Raw genomic sequence first — 16,916 nt, 5'->3', positions numbered from 1 at the left:
AACTCCGCCGCCCCTTCCTCCCCCTCCTGCCCGCCGCCGCCCCCGACACGCACGCGCCGCATAACGGCGCAGACAACTTCGGCAACGCGCGGCACCCCCTGCCGCCGCAGCTCCGCCAGCAGCAAATCCGCAAGGGCCGCCTCGAAGGCCGACGGCGCCGCTCGCTCCATGGCGGGCGTCTTCGTGTGCGGCGCCCGCGGTTCTTCCCCCTTTCAAAACCAGAAACGGCCCGCGAGAAAAAAAAAGTGGCAATTTCCCTGTTCAAATAAGGATGGGGCGCAGGGTTGTTGGCTTGTTTTTTTTTTGTAAAAAAAAGGTCACAGGGACGGTTTCAAAGTTTCAAGACCCAACGCCGTCCCCACGCGCGCGCCCTCCTCCTCTCGTTGCCCGCCGCCTGCTTCGAATTCGCCTCGACAAAAAGGAGGTTAAGAAAAGTACAAAAAAAAGTGCATGCCTAACGCGGAGCTTGGCCTATCGGGGTGCGACCGTTTATGCGTTCATTGTGTGACGAAGGGGCCGCCCCGCCGCCGCGAGACTCCCCTTTTTTCGCGATGGCGCGAAAAGCCATGGAAAGCAAGATGCAACAGGGGCGCGCGGGTCAACCGCCGCAGCGCCGCCACACCTCCTCGCACTCAAAAGTCTCAGGCCACAAGTTTGCCCTGCACAAGAAGAGCGTAGAGTTGTTGATGCGCGTCCTCCCCCGCCGTCTGAATGGTCTCGGTGGTTGTTTGCAGCAAAAGGCGACGTCGCATGAGTGCGCTCCTTTTCTCGTAGAGGGCGTCGAAAAGATGCGGAACCGCAGGATGACTTCCCAGCCCCAGCCGCACCATGTGACTGGCCAACTGGACAACGAGCATGAGGTCGACCTGCCAGTCGCCGCAGCTCTTTTCGTCCCTGGCGCGGTCCGCCAGCAGGATCACCAGCAATGCATCAGCGCAGTGCCTCGCAAGAGGGCGGTGCCGCGCGGGACCCGCCCGAAGGCAGGCCGACAAAAGAACATCAACGTCTTGGGCTTCTTGCAGCTTGGCGCCGCCGCGGGACGCTTCCGCCGCCTCTAATGCTCTTCTGGCGCATCCAAGAAGAAGCGTGGTGGCGCGTGCGGCCTCGTTGGCCTCCAGATGCGCAAGCAGCTTGAGGACACCGACGCAGTGGTGCAACTCAAAGTGTGGGTCCCTTTCTTCTGCAATAGCCACTGTGCGTTCGAGAAAGGTTGTAATGACATCGTGTTCCAGGTCAACGTGGGCGACGGCAAAAGCCTCCGCAAGGGTTGTTAACACGTCGGCATCACATTTGTTGCTAATCTCCTTTAAACGCTGCGACACGGCCGCAAACAACATGCGAGATCGCACGCCACACCGTACAAATAGTCGAGTCAGCTCCGCAAACGCCCTAGGGGAGGTCTGTGGAAAAAGTACTGTGGTGGCATGTTCTGCCATGCGCCGCAAAATGTTGTACTCAGTGGAACTCCTTCTTGCAATCAATTCAAGCACTGCCATCATTGTAGCGAGTGAGAGGGCGGTGTGGTGTGACGCCATGTTCTGCAGCAGAAGATCGCTTGTGGGGTCGTTGGGGAAGGCTTCGGTGAGGCACTGCAGCACCACCACGGCGTTGCTTGCCACGGCGGGAAGCGAGGCAGGATCACTCTGCAGTATGTGACGGACAAGTGCGAGAAATACCGGCTTCGCCGCCGTAAGGCACGCCGTCTGAACGCTCTTGTCCCACGAAGTGTTCACCCCGCACCGCACGAGACGCACTGCGAGGGGCAATGAGAATTTTAACTTGACGTCCGCCACACGTGCCAGGAGAACGCCAAACAGGTACTGATGACTCACCCGTGCCGCCGCATAACTCTCCAGACACTCAACGACCTCCTTTGGCCCCAACAGTGGGCGGACCTGAATGGTGCGAAGGATGTACGCCTTCATGACCCGGTCCCTTAGATCACCGTAACGCTCCCTATCTAGCTGGGCAAACCCTTGCAACACGAGCGGAAGATCCGACGCTGAACACTGCTGACGAACTCGCAGGGCAACTTCCGCAAGAGAGATTGGAAGCTCTTGGAGAAACGCCAAGTCCTCCTCTGGAAGAGTACCGCGTAGTTGTTGCAGCCGCGTCGCCACGCGCACAACGATGCCAACCTCCCCCGGTGTTAACTGGTACTCTGAGTGAATAATCCGCCGCAGGATGGCCGGATAGGCAAACCGAATTGTGTCCTCCAGCTCACAAAGCGCTTGCAGCGACGAAATTGTCTCTGGCACGGACAAGAGTGAGTTTGCCGCTCCTGCCTCTGCCGTGAGGCGGGTGCGCAGTTCAGCAACGGCGTCGCTGTCTGATGGCACATGGAACGTCACAAAAGACCACAGCACCGCTGAAATCTCGGCCGGAAGCAGCAGTGGCCCTAACGCCTGCACCACGGAGAGGTACAGTGCCGTCAGCTCGTCCTGTCGGAGCTGGCAAACCGCGGCGGCAGAGACGAGCAACCGCGCCGCCGTCTTGCTGGCGTACCGTCGTTGCTCCCCCGTACGAGCCAATTTAAACTGCCTCGGCGCCGCCACAGTCACAGCGGCGGCGAGTTGCTCCAACAGTTGGGACGAAAGGTGATGAATTGTATGCGGCACGCACATCACCACCGTAATTTCGCTTAGTGCGTCAAGGTCAAGCGTTTCGTTGGACGCCACATTCCCATTGTTTTGCTGCTGCAGAACACGCGTCAGTGCGGGGTCTAAAACGTCGGTGCGGAACGCTCTTAACTCCGCCGGCTCCGCCTCCACGGTGTACTCCGAAACGAGTCGGAAGAGGAGACTCACAATGGAGAGCACCTGGTAACGATCTTGAGCCACCGCAATATTACCGCCGCGACGAATCACCGCAGCAATCGGCTTTAGGTGGGCAGCAACGACGTCGTTGAGGAAAATACTGCAGTGCCGCAGTCCAGTCGATCCAGGGTGACGCGCGACCCCAAACTCCCGTTGCTTTGCCGTCACATGCGAGACAAGAATATTCATGCGTATCACCGTCTCTGAGAGCGATGCGAGGCTGGCGTCGGAGGCACCCGAGGTGAGTGCCTTGACAACCATGGTGTGCAGCCCAACGAGTTGCTTCGCTGTCGTCCCATTCATGCCGCATGCAGCCACGTAGACGGTGAAACGCAAAATTTCCTGCAGCAACTGCGCCGCTTCCTTTTGCTCGGCGTCACTCATCGCACTTGCACGCTTGGTTTTTGCCAAGCGCCTCTGCACCGTCTCAACAAGACGTGGGACGAAAAGCGCTGTCACTTCCGACAAGGAGCGCTCAACCTCCATGGAGGTAGTGCTCCATTTTGGGTCCGCCCGCTCGTGCTGGCGTTGCCCAGCGATGCGGAAGCGCCCAACAAATCCGTCAATCAGGAAAGACAGCCCGTCGACGAGGTAATGGTAGGATCCCTCCCACTCCAACAGCGCCAGCAGCCGCGGAAGCTGCGAGCTGAGCTTCTTTTCCTCCCCCCGTACAAGGAGTTCCACGGCGGTTTCAAGCGACAAATAAAAAACAGTCCCAAGGGCTACAATAGCGTCACTTTCCCCTACCCCCTTATCCTTCACACGGGGAGGGTTTTCTAGCAGCTCCGCAAGAGGCTTCGGTCCCTCAAGGCATTCGGTTGTTGCCGCTCCTGCACGGTTCTCTGCACGAATGCGCGCCTCTGTCAGAGCAGCGCTCTCCGTGGTGAGCAGCAACGAGAGCCGCGTGGGCAGCGGGGAAAGGGCGAACGATTGCGAGAAAAAAGCAGCGGCGTGCAGCAGCTCAAGCACCTCCATCGCGCTATGCCCAACGCAGAGTCCGCTACTCAGCACTGCCTCGGGGTCAAACCCGGCAGCGAAGAGTCCGTATGCGATGCTTGCACGTCTCGACCGCGGAGACGGCTCCGCCGCACCCTCCGCATCCCTTTCCTCGGCGTCAACGCAGACATCCTCTTTTTGCCTATCAGACGAGCCTTGCACCACCCTCACGTTGTGCAGCATCTGGTCCACCGCGGCGTCATCGGCACGCTCGCAAAAGAGTGCTGCACCTGTGAAGATGGCTGCCTGGGTGGCCTCGCCAAGGTCTTTTGAAGGCAACGCCCGCACACGTTGTGCCATTTCTGGGGTGCAAAGCACCTCCGTAAATACAGCCGGTCGTGCCTCTACAGCACCACATAGCTTTAGAAAACAGTCAGCCGCGCTGCGCTTCAAGCGTTCTCGCAGGATGGGGGAAAGGGCGGTGTCCACCATGGCCAAAAAACAGAGCGCATCTAGCAAGTCAAACCCGTGCGCCCGCACCCGCTTCATACTGAATTTCAGCGTCTCCTCGGATGAGCTGCGACTCAGGTAGACGTCTATGGCCTCACGAATTTGGGAAGTTCCCCGTTCCCATGCTTCTGCATGTGCGGCGTAAAGTTGTACTTCACTTGCCATGGCGGAAGTAAGAAGAACAAGAGACATATTCACCACACCCTCGGTTAGGGTTCGTAGTTCACGACCAGCCGCTTCCCGGACGATGCAGTCGGAGGTGGAGACGGCAACCTCTGCAAGCAACCGCCGGGTAGTCTCCTCTAACCACTCCCTGTGTTCAAAGGAGGCACCCTTTTTCTCCCCTCTCTTTTTCGCGCCTCCCTTGGGCACGTCTGATGTCCTCGGGACCTTGGGACGCACCTCAAAATAATTCCTGCGGAGCTCCAAGGAAAGCCACATCAGCGTGGTCCGCAAAACAGCCTCATCCTGCTCGCCTTTGTTGGCGTTATTTGCCCCTTCGTGCCACAACCGCGTCGCGGCCTGCACAAGCTCCCCCATGACTGCCTCGTATACCGGAGTACTGCTTGAGGCACTCGTACGACACAGTCGCAAAAAAGCAACAAGGGTGGAGAGGTGATCCACGTTACGCACAATCTCGGCTGCGTGGAGCACCACCACGTCATTTCGAGAGGAATGCTTCTCTTGGTAAACCTGCAGCACGCAGTGAAGTGTTGGGTATTCATCTGGCATCTTCGCAGCCCGGGCGAGCAGCGCGGCAAGAGCAGCGGCCCCTAGTTGGGTTCTGCCTTTTTTGCTGTCCGTCACCGGCACGGGGGAAGCGGCATTCTTAATTTCGCCTTGGGCCTCCCCATTATCCCCATCCTCCGGCCGCACCTTTGCGCACGCCGCCCCCCATTCCTCCACAACGCGGAGGACGTCAACGGTGAGGTTCGCTTTGGCAGTCGCATTCTTCTCGTCGCCTGCAATGGGGGTGTGTTGATGGCGCACTGCCTCGGCCACAGCCTGCACCTCCTTCAGCTTCTTTTTTGCGCGGGGTGCTGTGGAGGAGGCCCGCGGGACTCGCGGCTCGACGGCTTCGCTGCCATGACTTTCCTCCGTTGTTTGTCGCTGCCGGCGTCGCGGCGAGGGGTCATTCGTCCGCGTTGGCGCAGCAGCCGCCCCCCGTGTGGCGGCCCTGGCGGATCCGGCCGCCGCCGCCGCCGCCGCCCGTCGTTTGGGCGGCAGCAGCAGGGCCGAGCAACTCAGCTGGCGGGCACCACCGCCGGCGACACGCACCGCGGGCGCAACTCTTGCAAGAGCGTGGCGGCCAATCCAAAAAAGCATGGCCCGCCCACACACACACACACACACAGCACACACGCCTCCTTTTTATTCGCCCCTTTATTTCCACTTTACTTCCTTCCCTCCGTTGATGCGTGTGGAAGGCGGGTCATCCGCCGTGCATCCGCGCACGCGAAAACAATAAGGGAGGGAACAGGGAAGAAGGTTGCATGACACCAGAAAACAAAAACTAAAACAGCAAACCGAAAACGCACACACACACACACACACACACACACACAACAAAACCGTCGCCGACCCCTGCGTGATAATAGCCAGGTCCACGCCGCGTAGCAACAGTAACGCAAAAACAGGCCCAGCCACCGCGTAGGCCCACGCTCAAACTCAAAGAAGAGAAATCGCACGGCTTCTACCCACACAATGAGGCTCGACCCTCCGAATAGTTGAAGAGAACAGAGGCCAAAAAAAAGACAAGAAGAAAGCCTGTTGATTTCGTTTGGTGTTCATTTTTCACTTCTTTGAGGCCAACGAAGTCGCCCGTGCCGCAGTACAGAGCGCACGTCCGGTACCACTAGCAAGGACTCCAGGAAAGGAATAAGGGAGAGCAAAACATCGTCGGTTGCCGCGTTGTCTGCTGTGCCCGCGAATGCAGGTGGGAAAAAAGGGGGCAACACCAGCGCATTATCTCGGTTGGCCAAAACACATTCCTCCACGTTGTCCACCATGACCATTAACTCTGGTGGAACCTTTAGGATGCGAAGATCCTTTACAAGTGTTGTGCCGTTTCCAACTTCACCTCTGTCAGACGTCTTGGCGTTGTTGGCTGCGGCGGCGGCGGCGGCGGCGGCGGCGGCAGAGCGAGGCAGAGTACTTATCAGGTCACTTGCTACATCCTCACCGGCAGCCGTTCCGAGGCTTTGTGGTGCGTCTGTCGCCGCACTCACCGCATCCTGCGATGCCGCTTCACGGGACCCTCCCACACTCTGCGCCGCACCGCACTGCCCAGGCGCCCCCGGAAACGCAGATCGAGGGACCTGCACGCAGTGATGTCGGTAATAACGACGCTTAATGACCCTTTCTGGGTCCAGGCGACGAAGAATGGAGTCCGCGTACGGCCTTGTCGACGACGTGAAAAGAGCAAGATTGAACAGCTTCGCCAGCGTACTAAGAAATAAACGCACGTGAGGCCTTTCCCAAATAAAAAAGAGTTCGGCCCCCGTGGCGGTCGGGATAACCTCTGAAAAAGTTGGAGGATAACGGCAGGCGGAAAGTTTTGTTGACACAAAGCAGAGTGTCTCATCGAGGTCCATGATCAGCACTTTCTGACGCGTAGCTTGGTACGACAGGACGTGGTGAGAGGTGATGGAGGCGATTGGTTGCAACGGCATCCTTGAGCCCACGGCGCGGCCAAACTGCATCCGCTTACTGCTCTCACGTCGATACACAACGGTGGAGACAGTCTGGAAGACGTTACTGCTTCTGGCGTCTGCTGAGGCATGGGCCAGGCCCGACAAGGCACCCGTGTTACGCAGCGGATGGCGCTGACCGCTAGTTGTGCTACTGTAGTCATCGGTGGTGAGGCCAATGTCGCCCCGGCGGTCATCGTGTCTGGTGAAGGGGCGACCAGACGAATGCGGCGGCCACTGGGGCGTTGTGTGCCTCGTCGGCAGCGCGGAAACCGTCGGCTGCTGAATTGGGCCGATGACGTTGCTCACAAGGTGGTGCAGGCTCTCGGAATGGCAAAGGTGATACGCTGGCGAGACCAACGGCGTCGCGCGTGTCCTTGGCAGCAACTCAGAGAGCTCGCCTTTGTGGCCACGCCGCACACAACGTTGGACCCAACATTCATTGGGTGCTGTACCACCTTCGGCTATCGAGAACGAGTCGGTTCGCCTCATCAACGGGGAACCCGCCTCCCGCCCGCCATTCCCTCTCGACAAGGCGCTATCGCCAGCGGAGTCCCACCGCTCCACCGCTGTACAGCTGCTTGAGGAGGCGTGAGATCCGGGGGAGTGGGCCTTGCGGCGCCGCGACAGCGCCAATTCGGCTTTTTTTCTCTTCAGCTGCACCAAAGGGCGAGGATAGGCAAGATGACTTCGACCAGTGAAGAAGCAAAGGAGTACATAGAGCGTATGATGAATGTTTTTGCACGCCATCACGCCGTCCAACAGAGCCTCTTGAAAGAAGCAGAAGAAACAGAAAAGGACACCGTTGAATAGACGCTGCATGCAACCCATACTCAACCAGTGGATACGTATATGCCTAATAATAAAACTATATATATATATATATATATATGTAGAGCGAAGGAAAGGGGCGCTCTCTGTACCTATTCGGTAGACAAAGAAGAAGTAAAAAAAAAGGAAAGAAATTAACACGAAGGAGATGCATTACCTGCGGTGAAGATGTGCTAACGGACGTCTCAATAGATTTCATCGGTTGACGCGTGACCTCCAACTGGGAACCCACGTATCAACACTTTCTATTAACCGTTGTTTATTGGATTTCGCCTTCACTATTTTTTTTCCGTTTAATTGAAGAGGCATTTCCCCGCTTCTTTTTCTCTTCTTCCTTTCCTCGCCTCTTCATTCGTTGCTCCCTTGTCGCGTGAGGGAAAGCACCCCTGCCTCACTCCGCGTCGGCGCCGTAGCCGGAGTCCACCACGTCCAAGGGGTCCTCCGCCTGCCGTCGCAGCGCCTCTTCACGCCTCTGCCGCTTCGCCTGCAAACGTTCTTCCTTCATATTTTCTTTTCGGCGCACGTTCTCGTCCTGCTCCGCCTTTCGCTTGGCCTTATCGCCTCGCCTCGCGCGAACCTTCATGGCGTTCTGTGCCACCTCCGACGGTGTCTTGCTCTCAAACCTATGAAACAGCACCTCGCCGCTGGCAAAGCCGTTTGTCACCTTCACGAGCTGCAGCGTGAGGCGGGGACCGATCTCCTGCAGCTTAATGCGGCACTGCTCGCGGTGTTGGCGGAAGGGCTGAGCGAGCGGCACCTCCTCCCCCTCTCCGTCCGTGTCGGACCACGCATCTTCGCGGTCAAGAACCTCGTCAATGGTCTCCAGCGTCCCAAGCTTTGTTGGGCAGCGGCGCTCGAGAAGCTTTTTCACCGTCTTACTGACACCTACAGCCTTCGCATTGATAAAGTAGTGCCGCACCTCCACAACATGCTCCACATGGTCGTAGTGAAAGAGACAGACGCGCTGGATGTCAGAGTTTTTCACCAACTGAATATTCACTGTGGGAAACATGCCCTTAAACGTCGCCTCCAGCAATGGCACCTCAGGCCGTCGCTGGGCATCGGGGTGGGTAAAGTTGTTCAACACGACAATAGGCGCAACCTCCCAGACAGCCTGGCTTAGTGACAATGGACGCCGCTGCGTCGCCACGACCTCGTGACGCAGCGTAAAAGAAAGGACACGGAAGCACAACGTCGGGCCGTTGGCAAACCGCATGATACGCAGTGAAGTTCCATGCGACGGGGCGGTAAACAACTGCAGATGTGACACGCTAAAGGTTGAGGCGATGGCCAGAAAGTCTTTGAGGGAACTGTTTTTGCCGTGCAGGTTCCTGCTGCTCCAAGGCAGGAACACCGCACGCCAGTCGTGCATGAGGGTGCGAACGTTGTTGCCAACCTCGCCCCGGTAAATAATAATTGACTTCGGGGTTGACTTGTCCGCCTCGGTGGTGTCCAGCGTCCCCGGCATCGCTTTGGACTTGCCCATGTTGCGAGCCCGTATGCGTATGCGTGTGCTAGTCTACAGTGGCTACTGTTGCCGCCGCCGCAACTTTCTGGAAACGGTTGCTCCCCACAACAACAAGAGAGAATAAAAGCAACAGTGGCGACGGAGCTCACGCGGCACACCCCAAGCAACTAGGAGAATGAAATCACATCCCCCAGCAGTAAACAACGCAAAAAAAAAATGTGGTAGGCTCTTCAGCCAAACAAAAAAAAAAGAGTTATCACACCTCCGCAAACCCAAAAACGCGATACAAAAAGGCGCAGCAGGTGCCTCGTGCCCGGCGCTACCGCAGCCAGTACCCCGGGTTTTCGACGGTGCCGTCGAGGAGGCTACCGTACTGATTTGAGCAGGCACTGATGACGTCCAGGGCCTCGTCTACGCCACGTATTTCACCATTAAAGACGAACTCGTTCCGCTTCTTTCCATCGGTGGTCTTGTAGTCACGCATCCAGCGAAAAATGATGCTCTTGAGTTCCTGTGGAACTTTTTGGAGACTCCCGTACATGCCACCGCCGTCAGGCCGCAGTGTCTCAGCGATAATCTTCCAGTCCGTTTCCGCCTCGTCAATGAGCCCCAAGACACCAAGCACGCGTACGGCCCGAATGGAGCCCCGAGGGAGCGGCGAGTTGGAGACCTCCACAACGTCTATCGGGTCACCGTCGCCGGCGCACTTCGTCACGGCGTCCACCAGCAACGGGTCCTCCCACGTTTGTGGAGCAAAGCCGTAGTTAAAAGGAATGTCCCCATACGTGTAGAAACGCAGCGGTTGGCCTTCCTGTTTTTTCGCAACATCTTGGGCAAGGGGATTGTGCGGTTCCTCCGGCTTGAGCTCGATCTTCGCCCGCGTCCCCTTCGGGATCTCGCAGACAAAAGTCACAATGGACGGATCCGCGGCGGGGTGCAGGGCGAGGTCGTGCCACGCCGAGCGCATCGCCGCCGCCGGTGCTGTCGCTCCCGCCAATTTCGCCACCTCCGCGGCGGAGTCGCTGATGAAAAACATCCGCCATGCATGAGTGCCCTGCGCCCCAAATTCCTGCGGTTTCCAGCTCGGAAGCGCAATTCCGGCGCCGGCGCCGCACCGCAGAAGTAATGTGCCGCGCATCTTCCCTTGCTCCTGTCGAACAACGACCCGAACGCACACGCAAGCGACAAGGCAGAAGTAGTCGTCAGAATAGGCAAACAGCGCGCACCGGGAGGCAAGGAAGAAGAAGAAAAAAAACACACACACACAAGAAAAAAAACATCAGGTAAAACAAAGACACGGTCGCCCATTTAACGTGCGCGCCCCACACGGGCACGACGAGATCCGCCGCAGGCGTGAACAGCTGCTGGCCTCCATTTTCCTTTTGCCCTCTCCAGGCTGGTGGGTGGCCGCGCCTTCCTGCTTCATCTACCCCAGCAAGGAAGAACTATCTCGCGCGGGAGAGAATTGCCCCGCAGCACTGCCGCAGCGCCTGATACACAACACGAAGTACAGGCCAAACAATAAACCACACATACGAAAAAACGAGCCCAACGGCGCGACGCGCGAAGGGTACGTAACTCAGCGCATACCACAGCAAACAAAACACCTGCACGACGGCAAAAAAAATTGAAAAAAAACTCGACTTCCAGTACAACGCAGCCATAAGCGTAAGGATGGTGGCAACAACGTACATGACGGCCGCCTCTAGGCGTTTTGCATCGAAAAAGGAACGAAGCTGCTTTTGGAACCCCACCAGAAAAGCGGTGGATCCCACACAAAAAACGTTTCCTGCCGTGAGAAAGAAAGTAAACTTCTTCGGGAAGATGGCAACTGTCGGCGCAAAAAAAGCTGCGATTGCGATGAAGCACAGTCCCATACCAAGCGTGGCAAAGAAACCCACAAAACGTTGCCGGTATGTGAGGGATGACATTTCTTGCAGGTCGCCTATCATTCCATTGTCTTGGGGCATCTCCATAATTTCCACTTCGTCTGGTGGCTCATCCGTGAGGAGGTTGCGCGCCTGATGTTTAAAGTTGTCCCAGTAGCGGCCTGCGCCACCAAAGACGGGGCCAATGCTGTCCTGCGCCTGTGCCAGCAGCCCTGCCCCACCCGTGGGGGCCCTCGGCGTGCGGCTCCCCGACGACAGTGTCCTGCGCAAAATGGTGAGTTTTTATTTTTTTGCCAACTATGCAGCGAGAAGAAAAGAAAAAATAAAACAATAATGAAAACGAAATCCGCTCATGCCGCTGCTGCTCCCGCCGCCGCAAAGCAGCATCGTTTCAAGTGGGTGCAAATATACATTTCGCAGTGAAAAGAGAGGCGCGGGGGTTTGGCTCCGTTGTGAGAGGGACCACCACCCTGCCGCAGGTGAAGAGGAGGACGGCGCGACACGCCCTCAGCGAAAGCACAATAACAAGAACAACACAAGACCGTCGCCACTCCCCCAAACGCAACGCAACGTGTAAAGGGAAGCGGCCGCCCACGCTCCAGTGTTTAGGAGACGCAGGTGGCAATCCTGCTTTTTGTTGCCTCATTCAAAGCGAGGCCACTTTGGCTTTCCGCCGTGCGCATGCAGCCATCACACGGAATTCAAACAAACGTTAACACTGAACAAGAGTAAGACGCCGCAACAACAATAAGAGCAAATAAGGAGAGAGAAGAGTACAAAAAGGCAACTCCACGGCGACAGAGTGCCTCCAGTTCACATTCCCGAGAGGAGGGAACGGCCGTGACCCCGCCTCCAACACCAGCAGTCTTCGATGCATCTTCACACGACTTCGAGCCAGCGGCCCCCTCGCAGATGTCACCGCAGCAGCAAAAACAGCAATATCGGTCTTTATGCGCGTTTCTGGCCGTTTCTTTTTTATTTACTCGTCATGTGTTTCCCACTTCGGCTGCGGGAACGACGTCATCGTATTGCTTCTCCACCCCCTCGGCAGCAGGAAAAGCTCCGGCCACGTTCTCCTGTGCGGAGGCAGTGGGGGCCAACTCCTCCTTCTGCACCACGTTTTCTGTCGACTGATTCGCCCGTCGCTGCAAAAGGACACTATGCACACGCAAAAGTCGTTCCTTTATTGTTGAGAGTTGTCGAAACAAAACCGCCGCTTTCGAACGACATCGCGCGACCCTGGCGCTGTACAGGTCTAATTTGCGGCGCTGAGACTCGTTGAGGGCATCAAAATGCTTTTGAGCCTCCTGTAGCTCCGCACTCAATGCCTCAATATCGTGAACAAGACGTTGCTGCTGCGCAACGACGCTCTGCATAACATTTCCAACACCAAGAGCTGGCTGGAGCAGTGCAGCTAGGCTGCCCACAGCACCCCTTGCGGTGGAAGGCGGAGTGCATTCCTCTTCCACCTTTGCCTCCGGCATTGTGAGCGGCAGGCAATAACCCCACACTTGTGACGCTCCCGTTGGCTGCCGCTTGCAATGCCCTTAAGCAGCAAGCGTACACAAGTATAAGCGGGGCAGCTAGAAATAAAAACAAAAAAAACACGAAACATGAGGAAGTAATTACCGAATTATCCAGCATACTCACCGAGTTGGCGCGAGGAAAAAGAAAAGAAAAAAAAACGAAGGCAAAATGCAGAAGTTGTTACAATAATCAAAAAGGAAGCTTCGACTCCTTCACATCATGCGATAGTTATACAGCCACGGCTGGGGGCCCTGGCGAACGCCATCGAATGAGGGGGACTCCCTCATCTTGTACGTTGCAAGCGTCGTCGTTACCTCCCCACGCACTGCTTCCTCACCTTCGCCGTCCCCACCGGTGCGCAGCGGCAGACGTCTCAGGCAGCGCATGAAGTGCACCTTCCCTCCCCAGGCTCTAAGATAGAGGCAGTTTTTAATGAGCAACGAGAAGGGGACGCCGTCAGCATGCGTACGAACACTAAACGAAGGGTCTAGCTGTCGAATGATACCAAAGAGTTCCTGAGGTCTGACTTGCACCTCATCGTAAAAGTAGTGGGCGCCAGGGTCCTCCTTCTGCGACGATGCGGGCGCAGCAGAATCGTTACTGGCGGCAAATGGTGCGATGATATCATTTTCCGAGACGAATTCGGCAGGAAGCGGAGGACCATACTTCAACAGCGCGTCATGCACCAGCGCATCAAAGCGCTCTTGAACGATGCTCTTGCCGCTAGCGGAATCCACACTGCCGTACCGTAGTTGCTGTGGAGAAGCCGAAGAACGCAGACGGTATTGGGCGGCACCTGCGTCGCGCGTGGGGGATCTCACGCATGCGTCTTGCTCCGCAAGCGCCTCGTCCTGCTGGCCGCGTAAAAATTCCACGTCCGCATGCGAGAGATCGCTGCAGCTAATAGATCGGCCCATTGAGCCTTTTTGCTTTCGGTTTGCATCCTCGTTCCCCCGCAATGCACTCTGTTTCGCCAGTTGTGTTCTACTGATGCGATACGTCGACTTCTGCGCAGGGTTTCTACGCGTGGCGCCCATTACAGTCGCAAGCCGCCGCTCTGAACGCCACTGCCGGCCTGCCCCGCCCAACAGACCACGGAACATGCGACAGGAAGAACAACTCTCGCTCGCGCTCTCTCTCACACATACACACTACAGCGCTAGGCGAAGAGAGAAAATAGTGGAGTAAAACACATTGCTGCTGCGCATCCAGTTCCCAGAAGTGATGTAGTACGACCTCAGGTGTGAAGCAGAGCAAACTTTATTCATTAAAAATCACGGTAATCACATCATACTAATATTCATATTACTACCACTATTGATACTACTAGAGCTAATCAACAAGTAATAGCAGTAAGGGAGTCAACACTAGTTATACACGCAGGGGCAAAGTCAAAGGGTGCGAGAGAAGAGCATAACAACATTCGTATTGTTGCCCTCACTTCTCTCAGGTCTGACAGTCGTATCATCCTTTTTGCATCAGCTAAGACCCCGATGTGCTTGGGGTTTTAAAGGGCTCCAGCGTGTAGGGCCTCACTAGTGCAGGCCATCCGGTGGTCCCATCATGCACGCTCTCCTGCTGGGGAGTTATTTCAAAAGTAACTAGTCTCAAATCTCCAACCGTCGCCCTCTCTTTGGGTTCATTGATGTCAAACACAAACGCATTGGGTTTCTCTTCAAAGGGGTTCTTCAGACCCACCTCGGGCGGTGTGCTGGCCTTCATATCCAAGGAGGGCTTGGGTGAGGACTCTGAAGAGTCTGACACGGACGCAAAAGGATTGAACATCGTACATTGCACGGGGAAGGGGTTCAAGTTATTACTGGCAGTTAACGTTGTTACACACGTTTGATCTCCATCTCGCAGTGGCTCACTTTCCACAGTGCCGGCTCTTGAGTCCGTCGCAACCGACGCCTTGTCGTTCTGTACAGGGGCGTAAGTATTGTCTTCATAGTTGTTGTACGACGTCATGACACTGTCCGTTATGCGTGTAACCGGCTGCTCCGCCACCTGCGCCATGGCGCCCGTGAGGAAGGCAGCCGGCGCGGCAGCAGTCCCACTCGCATCCGGATGACGGGAGCCGCTCTCGGGCGCATCGTTAGTGTGCCTCGACGCGGTAGAATTTCCCTCGCCCAACTGCGTGGTGCTATCGTCCTTGGCCACCATTGCGGCAGCAGCCTCCACGTGTGCCTGTTCTACACACCCCTCTGAGAAGGAGACAGCGTCGTCCGCCTCCGCCGCCGCGCCGATTTCCACGCCGCTGTTGTCGTAATCATACGGCAGGAGGAGTTCACTGCGGCACTGCTCAGGTGCCGCAAAGCAGCGCCTACGAAGCCTGAAACTCATGAACTCTCCCCGAGAGAACGTCATGGCTCGCACCTTGTCTGGGTAGTAGTCCTGGTTGAGGATGGAGGCGAGGTCGAGGGGGCGCTCGCACCGCTCCAGCTCCACCTCGCCGGTGTCGTAGCGACGAAACAATCCCATCACCAGCCGGCACTTGTACGACGGCTTGCAAAGACCGTCGACGCCCGTCTTGAAGCGAGAGACCAAGACGACACGGTTTCCGATTCGCCTCTTGTTTCCCACTTTACACCCGGAAGAGACAATACACGCAGACGTCGGGTTCGCCGCCAAGTCCAACGCGGTTAGTTCACGCTCGTTTTGCGAGGGATGCAGCAACGAGAAATCCACGAGTCGCACCTCCCCCTCCTCCCTCGACTGGACCTCGGGTGGGGCTAAAAACGGAGAACGATAGCAAAGTTCGACGGTCTTGGAGGTGTCCGAGGTAAAACCAAAGGCGTACCCCGTCACCAGCCGAGGAGCAGCACCGTTTTTGGCGTCCGTGTCTTGCCGGGCCATCCCAACGTCCAACCTCACCTGGTCGACCAACACCACCAGCGAGTGGTAATCTCTTACAGGACGGGTAACGCAGTCGTCATAGTGAGCCACCATGGTGAAGTGGAGCTTGAGAGGCACGCCTGTCTGCTTCCTGGGCAATTTCGGGTGCGAGGGAAAGAGCTGCAGTGAAATGCGTCGTCTTCCCCCAACCGCGTTGTACGCTTCACTGGGGTCCACCCCGTTTTTATCACACAGGTAGAAGGCAGGTGCACCTCTGCTGTACCGGTTAGTTAGCATCGTCAGAGAGGGACCCGCCTCTTCTTTTTTGACGGAGGGAGATCCTGTTGAAAACTCTGTAGCAAGTTTGATCGAGGCCTTCTTGAATACGCTCGATACCCTCGACACCCACTTGGCACAGTACGCAGACACCGCCTCGACGCTCGCACTGGTAGGAGCTTTCTCACCCCCTTCAGCCCCCAAACGGAGATTTTTGGGGTTGCGACACTCAACGCGAAGGTAAAAAGGGTTAATTGTCTTTGGAAGCACCCTCTCACGGGTTCGCCCCCTGCCTTCACCGTGGCCGGCATCTTCCAAGTACTTCAGGTTCGTCAGATTCGCGGGGCGCGCGTGTCCTGGGTCGAGTGAGCGCTCGGCGTCCTTGTCATGCAACCTAAAGTACACCGTAAAGGCCGCCGTATTGAGGGGGGACCACATCACCTCAGTGACAGCGAAGGAATTCTCCGATGATGCCCTGACGGCATCGGCTCCTTTGGCCCCGACGGCCGCAGGCTGGCGCATTGCCAACGTCGGTGAAAGCCACCGTGTGCACTGAGTGGCACCGTCCCTAGACATGACCACGCGCATTTCATCCCAGCAGGGCGTCTCGACGCATGACTGCCAGGGAGAGGCGAAGATGGTGCAGAGGTCCACGCTGATGTCCTCCAGCGTAATACAGCAGGGAAAGCGTCCCCCAGTCGTGGCCGGAGGGGCAGCTGCGTGGCTGTCGTCCGGTCTAAGCATTTATTGACGTCGAATAAAAAATCAAGCAATCCACCATCGTCTGCTGTGCGTTGTGCTCTGACGAACGCCTTTCCCTCCTTCCCCTCTCCCCGTGTGGCCCGGCAAACCCTCCTTGAGGCAAAGCAAGAGAAAACAAAAGGCATCAAGGCACAACGGTGGCTTGCGCGGGAAGACAGCAGCAGATGTCAACCGCTCGGAACTAATAACGGCGCCACGTCTCAAAGCTCAACGGGCGGCGAGGTGAGACAAAAGACACATGACGAGAAAGAGCGGAAACCGCACCGCAAGCAACAACGCAATAAGTTAAACTCCACGGGCAGAGTAAGAAATTTAAGCATCAGGAAAAAGGACCAAAAAAGACACGATTGCATTGGCTGCGCAAACTCAGCTGGGT

The 16,916-nt window shown here is 56.8% G+C and overlaps 8 protein-coding genes across 8 annotated transcripts, besides 5 other annotated features; all 8 read right to left on the bottom strand.

Moving 5' to 3' along the window:
• Positions 1-4: 4 nt before the first annotated feature.
• Positions 5-60: a microsatellite.
• Positions 61-641: 581 nt separating this feature from the next.
• Positions 642-5,588, bottom strand: Tco025E_03641 (uncharacterized protein; the record flags this gene model as incomplete). Its single annotated transcript, XM_029370559.1, has 1 exon — positions 642-5,588. One exon carries the CDS (start codon positions 5,586-5,588, stop codon positions 642-644), a length of 4,947 nt encoding a protein of 1,648 aa, XP_029229399.1.
• Positions 5,589-5,596: 8 nt separating this feature from the next.
• Positions 5,597-5,624: a microsatellite.
• Positions 5,625-5,797: 173 nt separating this feature from the next.
• Positions 5,798-5,827: a microsatellite.
• A 222-nt stretch (positions 5,828-6,049) lies between these two features.
• Positions 6,050-7,783, bottom strand: Tco025E_03640 (putative CTD nuclear envelope phosphatase 1A-like; the record flags this gene model as incomplete). The annotated part of the gene is made up of 1 exon (XM_029370558.1): positions 6,050-7,783. One exon carries the CDS (start codon positions 7,781-7,783, stop codon positions 6,050-6,052), a length of 1,734 nt encoding a protein of 577 aa, XP_029229398.1.
• A 38-nt stretch (positions 7,784-7,821) lies between these two features.
• Positions 7,822-7,847: a microsatellite.
• Positions 7,848-7,884: 37 nt separating this feature from the next.
• Positions 7,885-7,917: a microsatellite.
• A 257-nt stretch (positions 7,918-8,174) lies between these two features.
• Tco025E_03639 (putative peter pan protein) lies at positions 8,175-9,269 on the bottom strand (the record flags this gene model as incomplete). Its single annotated transcript, XM_029370557.1, has 1 exon — positions 8,175-9,269. One exon carries the CDS (start codon positions 9,267-9,269, stop codon positions 8,175-8,177), a length of 1,095 nt encoding a protein of 364 aa, XP_029229397.1.
• Positions 9,270-9,570: 301 nt separating this feature from the next.
• Tco025E_03638 (putative inorganic pyrophosphatase) lies at positions 9,571-10,389 on the bottom strand (the record flags this gene model as incomplete). The annotated part of the gene is made up of 1 exon (XM_029370556.1): positions 9,571-10,389. One exon carries the CDS (start codon positions 10,387-10,389, stop codon positions 9,571-9,573), a length of 819 nt encoding a protein of 272 aa, XP_029229396.1.
• A 307-nt stretch (positions 10,390-10,696) lies between these two features.
• Tco025E_03637 (uncharacterized protein) lies at positions 10,697-11,227 on the bottom strand (the record flags this gene model as incomplete). The annotated part of the gene is made up of 1 exon (XM_029370555.1): positions 10,697-11,227. One exon carries the CDS (start codon positions 11,225-11,227, stop codon positions 10,697-10,699), a length of 531 nt encoding a protein of 176 aa, XP_029229395.1.
• Positions 11,228-12,126: 899 nt separating this feature from the next.
• Positions 12,127-12,624, bottom strand: Tco025E_03636 (uncharacterized protein; the record flags this gene model as incomplete). Its single annotated transcript, XM_029370554.1, has 1 exon — positions 12,127-12,624. One exon carries the CDS (start codon positions 12,622-12,624, stop codon positions 12,127-12,129), a length of 498 nt encoding a protein of 165 aa, XP_029229394.1.
• A 255-nt stretch (positions 12,625-12,879) lies between these two features.
• Tco025E_03635 (uncharacterized protein) lies at positions 12,880-13,770 on the bottom strand (the record flags this gene model as incomplete). Its single annotated transcript, XM_029370553.1, has 1 exon — positions 12,880-13,770. One exon carries the CDS (start codon positions 13,768-13,770, stop codon positions 12,880-12,882), a length of 891 nt encoding a protein of 296 aa, XP_029229393.1.
• A 379-nt stretch (positions 13,771-14,149) lies between these two features.
• Tco025E_03634 (uncharacterized protein) lies at positions 14,150-16,522 on the bottom strand (the record flags this gene model as incomplete). The annotated part of the gene is made up of 1 exon (XM_029370552.1): positions 14,150-16,522. The coding sequence occupies one exon, from the start codon at positions 16,520-16,522 to the stop codon at positions 14,150-14,152; it is 2,373 nt and encodes a 790-aa protein (XP_029229392.1).
• Positions 16,523-16,916: the final 394 nt, after the last annotated feature.

The sequence above is a fragment of the Trypanosoma conorhini genome (assembly GCF_003719485.1).
Source record: "Trypanosoma conorhini strain 025E chromosome Unknown Tco_14.4_contig_00168, whole genome shotgun sequence".
Lineage (NCBI taxonomy): Eukaryota > Euglenozoa > Kinetoplastea > Trypanosomatida > Trypanosomatidae > Trypanosoma > Trypanosoma conorhini.
The sequence above is the reverse complement of the archived record's forward strand: the minus strand, read 5'-3'. Positions and strand labels throughout refer to the sequence as shown.